We start from the raw sequence: 18,314 nt of genomic DNA on the forward strand, positions 1-18,314 counted from the left end.
GTAGCTGGAGTACGCCCCGCGTGTTTGAGTCTCTGAATTTTTATTGCTTGAATTGGAGCTTTTACGCCGTGCGTAGTTGAAACACGCCCCGCGTAAATGAATCTCTGAGCTTTTATCATTGAAGAACTGCCTGATACGCCTCGCGTATATGGACGCCTCGCGTACCAAGAGTTGACTCAAGGAGACAATGCAGTCTGACTTTCAGGATTAGGCCAATCATTTCCGACATGTGTCATACGCCTCGCGTAGGGTGGCATACGCCCCGCGTATGCTGAGTCAATTCCACATGGCGTCCGTGGATAAGGCAATTATTGCTGACACCATGTTTCACGCCCCGCGTAAGGGGTGATACGCCCTGCGTATATGAGTGGATTTTCGCTCCTTGCTCGTACCTGAAATACAAATCTTGCGAGCCGAGTTAGCTTGACGTTTTTATTTCTTAAACTAATAAAAAACACGGAAAATTAACTGAAAGTACGAAATTTATTTTTATTTCTTTATTTTATTAAAATGCTTTATTTTTGTAGTTAAACTTATTTATTTTATCCAAAATCAACCCGTAAATCACGCTAAAAGATAGGGGTAAAATACTCCTATCAGCAACCCGGACTGATGTTCGGTATATTTTTTTTTATTATATATATATATATATGTTTTAAAACGATTTTCAGAAAATAAGAAAACCTTTTAAAGATTTTCTATTTTATCTTTAGAATTAATAAAAGTAACTTTTATCAATCTAAGTATAAAACTAATAGATTTTGTTATAATGATTATCAACCAAAATAGTTAGGAATATATGCATAATTAATTTTAATTTTCAATTAATTAAAAACTTATTTATCTTTAGAATTAATTAATCAAAACAGTTTTGTTAATTAACCTAACAATAAATATTTATTCAATCTGATTGAAAAACCTTTTAATTTTCATATATGAAATAACGGATTTAACGCATGCTCTGATACCACTGAAGGAAAAATAGGCTAACGTTTGGCAACGGAAATATAAAATTTTTAACCTTTTTCCATTAAACCAAGATCTGTTAATCGTTATTTCATATAAAAAGGGATAGAAGGAAATACATTTTGATGAACTATCTACCGTTGCAAGCGAAGTGCCCTCAACTCTTATTCCGAGTTCACGAGCACAAAACAAAACACAAGATCAAATCAAGTTAGAACTCAACCGTATAAAAGCAATCAAGAATAGATTGCCTCTAATTAATCAACACAAGATCAAGGAATAAGAGAAAGAGATGAAAATCAATTGAACGGAAGGAAGCGGTGGATGATCTCGTCCTCAACAAGGGGTGTCGAAATTCTCTCTCTAGGAATTACTAGGGGTGGCCGAAATTTGCTAATAGGAGGGGTATAAATAACCTCTTGTATCTAAACCCTAGTTAGATAGAATTGGGTTACTTAATAAGAGTTATATTCGGAATAATACTCTTGTTATTATTATCTATAACTATATCTAAATATAAAGATAATATTAACTTATTTAATAGGATAACAATTAGAAGTAATTTAATCATAATAAACCTTCTAATTGAATTATCCTATAATTAATTTAATCCACAATTATAATCTAATTAAAATTGTTAAAATCAAATTAATTATTTATGTATTTTATATACATAAAATCGCCCCCTATATACTAGGCCTTAGTGTACTCAGTTGGGTTTACATCAATTAATTAACATCTGTTTCTCTTTTGGGCTCCAAGTCTTATGTGTAACCCATTAGGTTCTTATTGCTTCTAGCCGTATACATCTATTAAATTAATTTTCTCAGAATTATATTTAATCTTTGTATAACGGAATGAGTACGCGAACTGTGATTGGCAGATCCGAAACATTCCCCTAGAGCTATAAGAAGACATGTTGATTCCGTCATTGACCTTTCCGTATTAGTTACATTATAATTCGATCCTTCATCAACTACATCCTTGAACAGAATCTTATGACTATGGATAATGTCAAGTCACATATAGCGAGACGTTCGTTTTACTTGTACATGCCGAGTTAACTTCAATTAGATAGGTTAAGTGAAATCTGCATTTCAAGTCTTAAGCTATCACCTTGCAAGGATTTAGAGTTAAGTCTTCCACAAGCGATCCTTGGACGTATTTCCCATTTATCAGGAGTGACAAATGCTCAATCCAATGTATAACTATCCTGCAATTACTTCCTGTGACACCCAACGTCTGCCGTTCACACCCCAGAGTCATCTCTGTTATGGATTGTGTTACAACAGGATCAAAGCATCACATTCCATAATCCAGAATCACTAATTAACATTCCTTTGAGTCTTAGGATTACTTATACCTATTAATACCAATGAGATGAACAGCTGACAAGGATAAATCTACCCATCCTGTTATCTCAAGTCGGGTCCTCAATCCTAATGAACCCCTTTCATTGGATCCATGTAACTGTCCAGATATCTGCATATATGAAGCTTGTGAGATCAGCTCTCTGTTTCGACAGAAGACATTGTTACATGCAAGTCTCAACAGTGATATATCAATCCCTATTCAAAACATATTACTTGACTTGGGGTGGTTTTAAGTTTATTAGTTTATTATAATGTTTCGTCTCACTTCATGCTTGTATGAACACTTTATAATCACTTTAAATAAACTTAGAGATTTCCTTTTATTAGACTTATTTAGTTCTTTAAAAGAGGTTGCCTTTATATAGTTATAAAACCATATCTTATTAAAACAAATGACATAAAGAACAATTCATTTATATTAGATTTATATCCTGGAACAATTGTCTATAGGACACTAAAACCCAACAAGTGGTCTAGGGAGCGCAATTGCTAGAGCACGGGAGAATGAAGAGTAATGATTTTAGCAAGAGCAGCCAGATGGACTACTATAGTGAGTTTAGTGACTACTAGAGTAGAGTCAAAAGGTATGGTATAGCAGCCTTCCGAACGAGCCTCTATGATCTCCTGTGAACCCCCATGATGTGGTAAAGGGAGGATATTAGGAGAAGCAGTGAGTGGAGATTCCCATGTGGAGAGCCGGATGAGGGGAGACCTTCACGTCCGGTTCGGAGGGCGGGGATATCCCGACCCTACTATCATAATCGACCGTCTTTCATTTTGATAGTGAGTACTTTTTATAATAATGCGGCAAGTCAAGAATAATAATAGAACTATAGGAGCTTTTAAGTGACTGTAAGGAGAGAAGCGAAAAGGCAGGATCGCTTGGTAAGCAAGCAGGCCCCAACTCCAAGTTTAGCAAGCAACAAGCGAAATCCATTCCAAAGCAATGATAACTAGCTGAAAGCAAGCAACAAATACTCTTCTAGAAGATCTTTCACCATGTCATTAAGTTAATTTGCAGTGGAGATCTTTCACCATTCAAAAGCAAGCAACAAGCGCAATCAACTGAAACTAGCCGAGAGCAATGATAACTACCACTGACGAATTTTCAAACAGAAACAAATACTCTTCTAGAAGATCTTTCACCATGTCATTAATCCATTCCAAAGCTAAAGTAACCAATAGCCAGAGTCGTAGATGAGGGTGTGCAATGAGCCCTTTCACACAAGCCCTCAAAATTATAAATTCCCAAAATTTAAGACATGCTTAGATAAATACATATATTAGCTTAAATTGGAGAAAAAACATTAATATAATGTAATAAGATCCATTTGCACCTTTTCAAACATTGCGTGTGATTTATATATTCAACCATTCAAAATTTACACCATTACGATCCATTCGTTTATTTTTATATTTTCTTAATATAAAATTCTAATAAATATTAAGGGTGTCATAAAATTTAGTACATACTCCCAAAAAGTTTAATACATCCCTACCAATAACAGTCAAGACAATCATCACATCATCTAAACCAATCATAAACATCATCATAAGCCATTAGGTTCTTTTGTAGTTTTTTGTTTTTGTGTAGCTAAAAGCATGTATAAATTTATAGCTTTCTCTCCCCTAGTTGGTATACATTACTCTTCACTATGTATATATGTAACCTTCGTATTAGCTTCAATTCAATCAGAAAGTTGAAGATTTCCAAATTATTCATTCTTACCATATATGAAAATAATTAATATATGCATCCATTTTAAGAAATAAAATTGGTATTTTTATCATTAAAATAGAAATTGTAACAGTTTCCCATGGATTACATAATTATATCAATGGAGTCCCAGTAAGAAAAGACTTAAACAAAGCTAATGCTCTCTTTGGTGATGAAAGTGGCACAAAGTGGGATCCTCCTCTTATTGTTGCATATGTTAACATCTCACCATATACTTGTGTCCATCCACCAATTTGCTTATCTTGTAACCAAGCTTTATAACTTGAAGTTGTATTCATTTTCAGCTTATTTGCTAAACCATCCACCAAAGCCCTTGAGCTAATAAATGGAATCACCGAATCTTGATCGCCACTGCAAATAAATTTAATTGTAAGCACAGGCCGAGACAGTCTAGGACCCGGGGGCCGCAGCCCCCGGTCTCCAGCACCACCCCTAAGTAGGGTGGTGCGGTCCTGGGCAGCCCCTTAAATGTGAATGTGAAATAAACAAAAGAATAACTTAGCACATTTGGTTTAACGATGAGTTAAAAGCCTCTTCATGTTTAAGGATCTTCGATTTCAGTAAGAGATTAAAGTTGAATTATATTACTTACCTGTAAACCAAAACTCGGATGCCTGAACTCACAAGTTCACCCACAACATCAATGGTAGGTATCTCTAGGTTTCGCCGGTCGTAATGCATTACTCTGTATCGAACAATATGTACGTGTTTATTAATATGAATGTTTTACACGACACCAATATAAAAAGTAATTAAGAGTGAAGAACGATTAATTACTGGGTGCACGAACTCCAACTTGTGACGCCGATAAGTTTGGCATGAAGAGCTGCTTGCACTTGTTTCATGTTTAAGTAAGTATCAGTCTTTTCCTGAACACAAACATCTACATTCTCTGAAGTTTTCTGCACAATTTAAATATAAATACAATGGTGACTTTACTAAAAAAGAGAAGAAATTGACCATATGGGATTGATTAATTCATTTAGAGACTTACAAATTGTGATTGACTGGATTGCAAAATTTCAAACCTTGCTCTAGATGGATGATTTTGTGTTGTAGCGGAAGTCGAAGCCGAGTATGATACACATACGTCTGCGGTGACATCATAGTAGTCGATGCTTTCGTCGGGAATTTCAGCTATTAACCGGGCATCTACAATTTCACAACCGTTTGATAGGGAGCCTTGTAAGGATTGTCTCCACAGTTGTGACATGTTACAAACCGAATTCATGAGTTGATAACACGAATCTGATATTAATCCGTGAGACCAGTAGTACTCCGTCTGCGAGTTTATATCTCCATTGAACTCCATCAGAGGATTTCCAATCTGCAATTCACATTAAAATGAATCGCATTATTAATTTCTGTTGGAAAAGTTAGTTATATAATTGTGATTATTTTAACGAGTTAAGATTTAAATATATAATGAATAGATGAAGTTTTGAATAACAAGAAATATACGTTGTACTTGACTCACCGCTATACCCTTAAAATTGAATTGCAATCCTGAATCAACAATGAGTTTCCCTAGTTGTGGAACATAATGACCTGCATAGCTCTCTCCGGTGATAAAGAACGCTCTATTTTTGTACTCGGGAAATTTGAGGAACCACTTCTCCAAAAATACCACATTGTCTTGTGCTATAGTACACAAAACCAATCTTAACATCAGCTAATCAAAATCAACAATAAATAACAGGGGCGGACTTAGAGGGGGATCACAGAGAGTCAGTAGACCCCTACCCCTCGAAGAAATAACAAAAATTACATTCACCGACGGATATTTTCTTCACGAAATATAAATATACTGTCGTCAAAATTGACATCATGACTAAATTGGCGACGGATAATTATCCATGTATTTCTTGCTTAATTTTTATACATTTATTCCTAAAAATTTTGGTTCTGTTTCCGCCACTGTATATGAAAAATGGTTAATACGAACCTGTAATGGTGTCGTTAACAAGGTTGTAGAAAGATTTGTTAGCAGAATACGAGAATCCAACCCCTGCCGGAGACTCCAAGTACAACATATTAGCTTCTTTATTCCAACTATATTCATTAATGGTGAGATTAGCTCCACCAGATGGCCTAAAAGGACCATGTTCGGAGAAAGCTCCAGCTCCGACGGAAGAACAACCAGGACCTCCATTTAACCAGAGAACAAGAGGCTTTGAAGCTGCTTCAGTTTCTGCTTCAACAAAGTAGTAGAAAAGAGCTCTATTTTGGTATTCATCAATGGTAATGTATCCTCCATATTGATTGAAACTCACTTGAGGCTGTCCTGGTAAACTTGTTATTTTATCATCTTCTTTTGAGGTTGATCCAACGGCTCTGCACATTTGCATCAAACTCATGCAAATTGCAGCCATTGTTAGCCATTTCTGAGTTTCCATTGTTTTCAGGAATATGGAGAAAGAGAGAGTGGTAAGGAGGAGAGCTCTCTGACTGTTTAGGGAGTTCAATTCATTGGTTTTATAAGCATTCTGCTCAATTGTTTAAATGAAATTATGAATTATTTTATTTTATCATCTTTTTTCACAATTAATAATTTTATTATTCATATCAAATAGGGATATTGTTCTAATTTACTCTTAATACATATGCCAAAAGTGCCGGATACACCTAACATATGAAATGAAACTTTTCTTTTTTGGCTTTAAATTTTTATTTTGGACTTAAAATGTTAAAAAATAAGTATAGAATAAAAAATACTAGTTGATATCGTTCAACTTATAATCTTAAGTTAAATATTTGGGATTATCAAACTAATTGATTTTTTTACTTAATTATAACATTTAAGCAGTGTTATCATACAATCTGAAAATCAATAAACATTTAATATATTGATTTTATATATTAAAATTAGTTATCAAACATGTCATTACAACAATCTTGAGCCCATTTAGCGACACATAGAACAATTTTGGATTCAGTAGATAAAAATGATGAAACAACTCTTATCTAGACGAAGACATGAGGATTCGACACAACATCAACTATCGTGAACCACCCCCTTATAGGGATACTAAGCCCTTGTCACCGCTCCATTTTCATCGGTGGGGGTATTGAGAGCATCCAAACAAATAAAGGGTCATTTTTATTTTGGCCCCAACCGAAGTAGAAATGGAGTCATTTTGGTTTCGGTAGGAGCATTTTAAACCAACTGATATGGAGTGGATTTATATTTTTTGCATTTTAAATAGTCAAACGTTGATTACTCTATTGTTTGGATCTAAAATTGCTTAATTTTAGAAACTTTGAGAATAGAATTTTATCATTTTTTATTTTATTTTAAGAATACATCCACATATTGAAAAAACAAACATTAGGAAAAAAATTGAACATTAGTCCTATAAAATAATAATTTGAAAAGTATTTGTATGGGTAGAAGGTGTCAACATGATAAATATGAGAATGAGAATCTACATTAAAGGACAGTAGTATAAAATGTCAAGTAAAATGAAGAAGTTTGACAATCACAACAATTTCATGTAATCAAATTAATAATTCTATCATTGCCGCCTTAATTAGCTCATCAATTTTTTCCCCCGACTCCGATCGACCCAGTTCACCATGTGGATACAAAAATCAAATACAAATGAAAAATACCTATTATACATATCAATTACTTTTAGGCTATCAAATACTGTTTTAAGTGGAAAAAATATTACATAGATGAGAAAAAAATAAATACAAAAATGATGGAAGAGAAAAAATTTATAATTTTTTTAAATAAATTGAGTGTTCTATGTTGATAGAGAAATCGACTTCATATGTGTAATTTTTTTCGTTCTTTTCTCTCGGAGCTAATTCGTGTCTTAATGCTAACATATCCCAGTTTTGATGAAGAAAAATGGTAGGAAAAATCTTGTGAAATCCAAGGAAGCACAACTCAAATTGCAATAAAAGCAAGTTATTTCGGTAATTCTTGATAAAGAGTGATAGAGAGTTATTTATATTAGGAACTTGTATTAAGGTTTATATATTTTCCACGTTAGATTTTTACCTTGCTTGTATATATTTATATATATATACACTTAATGTTAATGATAATACTAAATTGCCTCATATTCTTTATGGTATCAGAGCCTAGATAAAATTCTAACCTAACCGCCAACTCATTTGTTTCCCATGTCTCTTAATTCCACCACCATTATTGATTCGGCAACCTCCAGTCCCGCCACCACAGTTGATTTTAATCCCTCCATACAACAACCCTTTGTTTTTGTAAATCCCTTCAATAGCTCTGCTCTCACCACATCGCAATCTGCCATAGCCACCCTCAATCAAGCTCAGTCTGTCCTCTCTCGTATTCAGGCCTCTCTATCTTTTCCAATCTCATCGGACAATTAACATTTCAATTGTCCTCCAATAACCGAGGCTCCTTGCCTCAATGACCGAGGCTCTCGTACCACAAATTGTGGATGCTCGTACTGCCTTTGAGGCATGGGATAAACTAATTAGGGCTTTTTCATCGGGCTTTCGCTCTTATATTCGTAATGTACGTGCTCAATTGCAAGGATTGACTTGTGGTAATGATGATATTGCGACATGTATTTTAAAAGTTAAGAGGATTTTTTTATCAACTAACATCCTTTTAACATTTTGTGAGCGAGGATGACCTTGTGGATGTCGTTCTCATGGGTCTTAGACCATCTTATCAATCCTTGTTCAGGATATTGAAGCTCGCCTTGATCCTATTAAATTTGATGACCTTTATAGGCTTTTCGAGTGAAAAAAGACAATTGGCCATATATGTTATTATTAAGCTCATTCTTCCCACTGCACTCTATTCCTCTCGGTCTAACCATGGACAGTACTTCCACCGCATGTTGGTGTATGCCTTAGTCCTAAGACATTGTTTCTGAAATTTTACCAATAATAAGAGGAAATAATCTATTATATTGTTTACTTGTGCAAATCAACTTAATAGGGTGTCCAAGAATAAGATGTTTGCTCATGTTTGTCAGATGCGTGATCTATGCAGTAAGACCTTAAGCATACAAGAACATTATTATGAATATCTCTAGTCTGTTGACATCATGGGAATGATGATGAACTAAAGACTAGTATGTGTCTTGGGTTATGTCAATCAATGACATGGGTACTCGTAAAGGTTATGGAGTACTTGATCAATCCGATAATGAGAACACTATATGGTCATGGATCATAAGTGTATCTCATGTAATATTTATATGTGAATCCTAAGACCGGAAATTATTATGGCTCCTACATGAGACACGGTATCCTTTGATGTATGCCTAATGGGCCCGTAAAAATTGTCATGTATGGGTATGCTTGGGTATGCTCTTAATCATGCTAAGAACTATGAGTAAAGTGAGGGAATTACTACTCGTCTTTAGGGAGAAAAGATATCACGAGCCACTTCATTAGTGAGACTAAGAATTGTGTAGTCACACCCAAATAAAGAAATAAGAGTTATTGCTCATTTGTACTAATCAGTTCACTTAGACATCAAGGAACGTCCGAGCATAGATGAGGGTGACAATATCATGCCTCGTGTAAGATTATAATAGACATATTTTAACTTGTATATGACATTAATGTAATTTGGGTAGATAATGATTTGTTAAAGTCAGCTTACGACTGATGAGCTGAAAACCAACTTCGGACTCATTGCCAACATTAAACCTGCAGGATCGCAGGCAAAAAAGTTTGATTAGATTAATTCACATTTTATTAGTTTTTAGGGAAGATTTATATATATATTATACCCAAGATGCTAAACACACGGGCAATTGGATATTTGTCTCTAAAAAGTAAATAAAGGGTCAAATTGGTCCTTTAAATCCACATGGAAAGTCAATTTATCCCAAATCAATCTTTGGATATAAAGTAATGGGAAAATTACACAGAAGTTCATCTTTCAAAAACTATTTATAACTATGTCAAGTTATAATTTTATATTATGTCAAACTAGTAAAATCAGTACTTTTAATATATTTTAAGGATTGGAATTTATAAATTAGAAGTCTAGAATATATTTTCTAGGGTTTATGATTTATGAATTGGAGTCTAGAATTTTTAAATAAAGGTGTAAAATCATAATATATAGAGAATAATGACATATTAAGAATTAAGTTTGGTGATATGACTTAGTTGTAATTTTATACGTAATTATGATATTCATGTATTTGACCCTAAAGTAATTTCGAAATTTAGGGCCTGTTTGGTTGCTACTTTTCATGCTCCTTTTTGCATTTTCATTTCAAAAGATAGAGTTTTAGGTGTTTGGTTAGTGATCTCCTGTTTGCCTTTCACACCTGAAAAGCAGCCTTTTACAAAAGCAGAGAATCTCTGCTTTTTGGAAAATCAGCTTTTTCAAAAAGCAAACAGCAAACCATAACAGTAAACAACAAACCGTAACAGCAAACAGCAACAGCATGTAAAACAAACGGGCCCTTAGTTATTTTAACAAATTAGCCTAAGATCAAACGAACCATATCATGTTTACATTTTAATATCTAAAATTTATTTTTAAACTTAAAAACTATTATTCTAGATATTAAAATGCACATTTATATTTTTAATTTTATATTTTTTTAATTTTGTTATCAACATCACTTTCTCTCTTTATCTCCTCTTTATGCTATCTACATTTTTAACAAACAATCTTGATGTATAATGAAAATATGAGAATTTTACATCAAAATATCAATACCTATATGACGTTTTTTATATTTGAGAAATGAAATGCAAAATGCCCCTCAACTTATCAGAGTCAATGGATTAAGTCTTATATTATCTTCAAATTGGTGCTTGAACTATAAAGGTGCATTTTGATATTAAAAGTAATAGTTTTTAAGTGTAAAAATAAATTTCATGTATCAAAATATAAATATAATAAAGTTTAAATACCAAAAAAAATTACTTTTTGAGAGCTCATTTAGAAAAAAGTTTAATGCATATTTACACTCTTAAACTTAGCAAGTTTTACCTATCACACACTTAGGTGCTGTTTGATAAAACTGAAAATTAAGTGCTGAAAAAATAAGTACTGAATTTTAAGTGCCGAATATTATAAGTGCTGAAAATATTGAATGATTTAATTTTTTAAAAAATATTAGCTGATAATGTTTAACTTAAAATGATAAGTTAAATATTTTGACTTATCAAAATAAGTGGTTTTTAACTTAATTAACTAATTTAAGTGGTGGAAAAACAACCGTTAGCAAACGCACTTAAATAAAATAAGTGCTTAATATTTTAATTTAAGCAATTAAGTGGTTTATCAAACAAGGCCTTACACGCACTTAAAGTTGTGTCATTCAGACCTCTTGCACACAAAATCGTTGATCTGTCATCTTTGACGGACAAGGTCGTTGTGCATACGTATTAGTTTGTTATATATGTCACCTCATACGTCAAGATGACATATCAATAATTTTGTGTGCAGGGTCCGAATGAGCCAACTTTTAAAAATGACCAAGGATTGATATCCAAAAATTGATTTGAACTAAATTGACTTGTGATACCAACTTAAAATTTGACCATTTATTCTCAAAGTTGTTCTTCCATAGGTATGGGATGTCTAGTTTTCTAACAATAAAAAGAATGTAGCTGTTGATCATATAGTTAAAAAAATTAAATTGGCAAGAATGAAAATTGTAAATACAACTGAATGATATCACCAAAAAGCTTTTCATTAAGCCACTAATATGCACATCCCCCACAGCACATTACAAGGAAGAAAGGAACTCACAAGGACACAAGTGCTCGAAGATCATCCAGACCAACCTTGCGTGATTTTGCACCGCTCTGTCCAAAAGCTTCCTTTGCCAGTTTCTTTTTCCGTTCTTGCATCTCTAATACCCTTTCCTCTATGCTATTTCGAGCAATCAACCTCACAATTCTTACATCCTCCTTCTGTCCAATTCGATGCACCCGATCCATAGCCTGTTCCTCAACTGCTGGGTTCCACCATGGTTCCATCAAATACACTGTAGATGCCATTGCAAGATTTATACCAGCTCCTGAAGCCCTAAGGCTTGCAAGCAGAAGCATTGGCCCCTCCGGTGCAGCTACAACAAATTCCTTTATCACTTGAGCCCTCTTTTTCGCATTCATTGATCCATCTAACCGCAATATCTTAAAACCAGCTGCTTTTAGAGGCTCCTCAAGTAATATCAACATCTTCTGAAATTGCGAAAATATCACCGACTTCTTATTTGGATTTCTATCTCTAGCTTCAGTGAGAAGTTTTAATAGATGAGTGACCTTGGAAGATATATTTCTTGAGGAAAATGTTTCCTTGTTATCGCTCTGAGAAGACTCAGGAGGGGCGGAAAACAAGTCAGATGTTGATAAAGTACGGCGACAAAGTGGGCAACATGATTTCACACGCTGAATGGTCTTCAAGATGCATTGTCTGCAAAAGATGTGAGCGCAGCTTGTAATTACTGTATCAGTTGGGACACACATGCAGATTGGACAGTCCAAATCTTCGCCATCTTGTAGCACAGCAACCATCTTTTCAAGCAACTCCGGGTTCTTAGATAGATCTGTTTTGGAAGCAATCTCTAAGTGGTTAGTAACAGTTGAATAACAAACTTACCGAGTCGAAGAAGCTATTGCATCAAAAGCTTTAGCAATTCAGAAAACATTATCAACAACAAATTCTTTGTGGATGCCTTTCAGAATATATAAAATATTCCATACAACAACACGCAAAAGATAATCTTTTTTTACATCTGCCAAAATAACTTTTATGGACATGATTGGTCAGCTTCAGAAGGGAATAGGACCCTGTTCCAAATTCTCATTCCACATACAAAATAAATATAGATTTTTTTGAATGCCTTGTAAGCTGATCAATCCCTTGGTTTCTATTCCAAGAGCAAACCAAAAATGAAACTACCTCAAATTGAAAAACCAGCCAAATTAACAGCAAGGCAATATTCATTTCAACTAGTTATCGATGAAAACTATGCAACGAAACGAAGAAAATTGCAAGTTGCAAGAAGATTGAACAAAATAAATTCCAATAACTAGAACAGTAAATAATTAAGAGTTTTCAATACCTTCAATGCTGTTTGAAGGGAGTAAATTTCTCAGATCTGAAGGACACAAGGCTAGACCATTACAAACTTGGCGAAGTCGTAAAATTACACAGAGCAAAGTGGAATAGTTTAGACTTCCCGCACCAATAAAGCCTTGAAGGACACCCTTAGCTTCCTCTTCCATTTGATCATACAACTCACGCTCTTCTTCAGAAAGGTCAACAAAATATGTTTCTACAGTTTTTGAAGGCAATCCAATTACACCCTTGTCTTTTGTTCTCCGCAAGGAAATGGTTGCCATTAAAACCTGTTATATCATGTTATACATGTTATACCTTATAGCAAATAAGCAAAGTAACAGAAAAAACTAATCAATTACATAAAAAGAAAGAAGATCTGCTGACAACAATGACATGTTTAAATTTTATTGCTAAGTACTGTGCAAAAAGAATCTGTTGCTTCTAAAAGATACACGAAATGGTACTCACATGTACAGAGGTTTCAAGGTTTTCATTGCCTAGTGAAAAATCTACAATACCCCAAAAGCCTGAAAGGGAGAAAAGGGGTGTTGATGTTGTCTTGGATGAATGAAGAAGGTAAGTGTAAACAGATGTTCATTCACAATCAGGCTTAGGAGTAAATCAAATGAAGGGCTGGATCGGAAGCTACATCTCCAGAAGATCATTTCGCTTTGAAAGTAAACCCAACTTCTAGGCCTGCATTTTCTCGCAAATAGAGAAACATTACAAGGACAGATTAGTTATTCCTGCAAATTCTCCATGGATTCCCATTCCCTTAGAAGAATTTCATCTTATTGAAGTGGAAGACCAAAGTTATCGGTAGGGTGTTCAATAGTACTGGCTATGTTTTGATGCTGATCAACCTAAGTCTTGGTCCTACTGGCTTCCTTGGATGAGTTACTGCTGATCAATAGAACTGGCTTCCTTGGATGAGTCTTGGTCCTACTTATCGACTGGTACAACCTTATTTGAGATTGTTTATGGTAGGAAGCCCCATTAGTGTTCTAATATATACTAGAGGAAATCAAAGTGGAAGTTGTAGGCTTGTAGCACTGAAAATGCAAGACAAAGACGAAGCTATCAAACAACACAAGGTTCATTTGTCGAAAGCACAGCCTTAGATGAAAGAAGTGGCTGATAAATATTGACGTGATGTATCATTTGAGGTGAGTTGGGTATTTGCTTCAACCTCATCGACAACAATTTGTCTCCAAAAGTTCATCCCAAGTTGGCAGCAAGGTTTTATGATTCCTTTCAGATTATCAGTAAGATAGGACCAGTAGATAGTAGCTTCAAACATATAAAAGTTCTATATTCATCTAGGATTTCATGCATCTCTCTCTTAAAGAAGGCTACTGGGAACAAAGGTCTAGAATTAACTCTTCCTACTGAATTAGAGCTAGATGATTCTTCTTTAAGCTTTCCAACAACAAAGATTTTTTGCTTTTGACGAAGTGATAAAGCAGGATGACGAGATTAACCAATAGCTGATCAATGTCAAACAAAAGGAATTGAAGAAGTAAAGTGGGGACGAATTTATTACAGTCAATTTCCAAATATTAATCTTGAAAACAAGACTATTCAAAAAAAGTAGTGATAAAGATAGTGGGGTTAAAGCCAGAGTATAAGGCAGGGAGAGAAGCATGTAGACAAGGCAAAGGAGGACTAAGTTATGCCTAGGGAGTTGGACATAAGGCATATGGGGAGTGCCAGCAAATTTAGGGTAGCTTAGGACAGATAACTTTTCTGTTTATTTTATTTTCTCTAATTTCTTGTTCGTGTTTATCTATCTTTTCAAAGGTGCAGTGCAACTAAGTAACAATTATCTCCTATAAGAAAAAATTAATGATAAAAATGAGAATAGTTACTTCAGAAAAAAATGAGTGTAAAAGGAGCAACTTCGGAAATGATTGGCGTAATTCAAATTTCATAGCCATGTAGAGAGGACTATTAGCTACATCCAATGAATCAACCTCTAATCTTATAAGTTATATGTTGAATAGGCATCAATGCAGCAGCAAAATTCTAATTTATGTAAAAACAAGTTTAAGAATAACCTGTAATCGTGAGAGCCCCTTCTTATCTCTCTGAGAAAGTGGACGTTGAACTAGGCTTTGCCAATAATTTTTAATGGAGAACGGTTCAAACCGCAAGAAAGCCATTAATGAAAACAAATCAAAGGATCCGTTCTGTATAGGAGTTCCTGTAACAACCCATCTACGCTTAGCCTTCAAATTGGTAACTGCTCGACTTTGTTGTGCAATTGAATTCTTGATAATATGTGCCTCATCCAAAATGACTCTCCACCACTCAATCATCTTGATAGGAGAGTCTTCCTGAGAGTCTTCACTAGCCAAAGTACTATAAGTTGTCAACACTATATCTTGCTTCCTAAGCTCTTCAGCTTCTTTAGTTCTTGCCCCATAGTACAAGTAAACCTTAAATGATCCAAGTTTGCTATGTTCTTCTAGTTGAGATATCCACGTTGAAATGACTGAGGGAGGGCATACAATCAATGTAGTTTTGTTAACCAAAACATCAGAAGACTTATCAGTTCTTTCATCCAATAAACTAACTATTGTTTTCTGCTTTTTTCTTCCTGCAGTTCCCTTTCCACCCTTCGCTCTCTTACCCTTCTTACCATCAAAAGTAGAAACCTGTTCCACTTCCCCCACAACTCGATCACTAATGCTACTGCAATCTACTTTATCAAAAGCAATCAAAGAGAGGAAAGTTAGAGTCTTACCCAACCCCATATCATCAGCAAAAATTCCACCCCGCAATGGCTCAGGTCTCTGATTCACATGAAAATTTGTTAAAACATTTACATATTCACCGTCTTTCTCGTCCCAAAAGGGTGGCAATTCGTTTGAATTTTCTCTCTGTATCAACCACCACAATCCCTCCTTTTGATGTAAAAACAACTCAGACACAATCAGGTCCTTGGGAGGCTCTAGAGTCCCTAATTCCCCTTTCTTGTTCACAGTAGCATTCACTAGCTTAAATATTTGATCTAAATTTTTAGATTTGCCCTTCTTATTCTGTTCTTTGACTACCACAGCCTCAGAAAGTCCAAAACTTTCATTTGTTTCCGATATCAAAATCAAGCCACCACGCGAAATGGCAGATTTAACAACATCAAAATCAGGATGCCTAGCGAAAATATGAATTTGACAAGGAATCTTGAACTTGTTACCAGCACTACGTGAATTAACCACAATACCTTCGACAATGATCTGGTGAGAATCAATTAAAGGGGATAAGACCGAAGCAACAGACCTTTCAATGTGGCCAACTTGAAAAGAACGAGTATTAAATACTTTGATTGCATTTGAATCGTAAGGATTGAGGGGTTCTCGGACCAAACCGACCATTTCGCGGCCGGTGATTGTTCCAGAGTAGTGTTGAATACCAACTATATTGGCGAATACGAAACCCAGCAGGTAAGTGGTAGAGTCAGTGTTAGAGTTAGAGTCAGAGGAGCGCTGAGAAGGAGACTCTTGCCAATTATCGAGAGACATGAAGACTACAACTGGGTCTTGGGCTTCATCGGAATCCATATTGTTCGGCGTCGGTCGGCGGTGGGGTGGGTTTATAAAGAGAGGTTTTTGTGTTTGAGAATTAGCGTCGATTTTGAAATTGACTGCAATTGAAAGGGCGGGGCAGCGGTGGGGTGGTGTTTCATTTGACAGACAAATAAATCGTACGTGTCAACTTGGTTAACAAGGATTCTAAAACGCCACTAATATTGCCGTATCCTATTTCATGTCATCCGACGCTTTTTTAAATATATATATTTGAAATTTGAACGTCTATGAAAGAAAAAAAAAACTAAAATGTTTGACATTTTTTAGTGTGAACAAAAACGGTAACAACATTAATTGCAATTAAAATGAATCTAATTAGAATTTTTATTTTTATTTTTTCTTGATAGAAAATGAAAGCAAAGCAAAGCAAAACAAGCAACTACATCGGGATTAGCCTAGGAAAGCTAACCCCAATCCTATCCTCTAAAAGAAGAGGAGAAAGAGCGATAGAGGGAACGGTAAGGGTAGAAACACCTAACACCCCCTCATGGCCTGCCGCCGCCAAGTGATCTGCAACACGGTTCTGCTCCCGAAAAATGTGGCTGAATTCAAGGATATCAAATGAGGGGCTAAGCCTCTTAATAGCTTTAATAAGGTTGCGGCTATGAAGACCCATGGCATGACTATCCAAAATCATATTGATGGCCTCCAAGTTATCTGACTCCACAGAAAGCCTCTTAACACCCAGCCTAATCGCCAGCTGGATCCCAGAGAGAATGCCCCAGAGCTCCGCAGAGAAGGAAGAACCCAAACCCAAATTCTGGGTAAACCTAGAAAGCCAGGCGCCTCCCGCATCCCTAAGAACACCTCCGGCAGCAATCTTACCATTACTGAGGCAGGAACCATCAGTATTCAGCTTCACAACCCCCTCTCTCGGCCTGCTCCAGCTCACGAGGTGGACATCACTACTCGGGGAAGATCTGGCAAGAGACTCACCTTTGAAACTATCAATAATAGAGGAGAGTTTCTTCAAGAAGAACTCAGCTAAGTTAGGCAAAAGCACAGCTTTATTATCAAAAATCTCCTCGTTCCTCCATTTCCACACTTGATGACAGATAATGGCAAAGAAAATGTCCCCATGCTCCATATAAGACAATAACTTTCCCCTAATACCATCTGAGAACCAGTCGTTCACAGAACGGGACATGAAGGAAGAGAAAGTATGATGAGGGAGAATTTTCTTCCAAACCTCTTCACTCTTAGGGCAATCCCTAAGAGCGTGGCACAACGATTCAACATGGCCTCTACATCTACCGCAAGCTCCAGAGGTCGCCAAATGCCTTCTGTATCTATCTGAGTTAGTAAGTAATCTGTCTTTAACGCCCAGCCACAGGAAGCTCCTCATGCGGTAGGGGATTTTAAGGGACCAAATGGTCTTCCAAATATCCGAGGGATTATCAGTCATGTTAAGGGAAAAAGCTTCAAAGGCAGATTTGCAAGAATAGACTCCATTGTTAGTCAGCGCCCAGCAATGCTTATCCATGTCTTCCTCTTGATTACTCACCTTCACTCCTCTAATTCTAAGGAGAGTCTCAAGGCTAAAGAAAGAATCAAATTTAGGCCAAACCCAGTCCCCTTCAGAGTCCACCACATCGGCTAACCTCCAG

The 18,314-nt window shown here is 35.5% G+C and overlaps 2 protein-coding genes across 2 annotated transcripts; both read right to left on the reverse strand.

The window, feature by feature from the left end:
- Positions 1-4,169: 4,169 nt before the first annotated feature.
- On the reverse strand, positions 4,170-6,473 carry LOC136206427 (serine carboxypeptidase-like 45). The gene is made up of 6 exons (XM_065997484.1): positions 6,023-6,473; positions 5,555-5,718; positions 5,086-5,404; positions 4,855-4,969; positions 4,670-4,762; positions 4,170-4,428 (listed from the first exon to the last, which is right to left on the reverse strand). The coding sequence occupies exons 1-6, from the start codon at positions 6,471-6,473 to the stop codon at positions 4,170-4,172; spliced, it is 1,401 nt and encodes a 466-aa protein (XP_065853556.1).
- A 5,121-nt stretch (positions 6,474-11,594) lies between these two features.
- LOC136206438 (putative SWI/SNF-related matrix-associated actin-dependent regulator of chromatin subfamily A member 3-like 1) lies at positions 11,595-16,864 on the reverse strand. The gene is made up of 3 exons (XM_065997495.1): positions 15,178-16,864; positions 13,122-13,407; positions 11,595-12,602 (listed from the first exon to the last, which is right to left on the reverse strand). Exons 1-3 carry the CDS (start codon positions 16,678-16,680, stop codon positions 11,800-11,802), a joined length of 2,592 nt encoding a protein of 863 aa, XP_065853567.1. The 5' UTR covers positions 16,681-16,864; the 3' UTR covers positions 11,595-11,799.
- Positions 16,865-18,314: the final 1,450 nt, after the last annotated feature.

The sequence above is a fragment of the Euphorbia lathyris genome, chromosome 1 (assembly GCF_963576675.1).
Source record: "Euphorbia lathyris chromosome 1, ddEupLath1.1, whole genome shotgun sequence".
Classification (NCBI taxonomy): domain Eukaryota; kingdom Viridiplantae; phylum Streptophyta; class Magnoliopsida; order Malpighiales; family Euphorbiaceae; genus Euphorbia; species Euphorbia lathyris.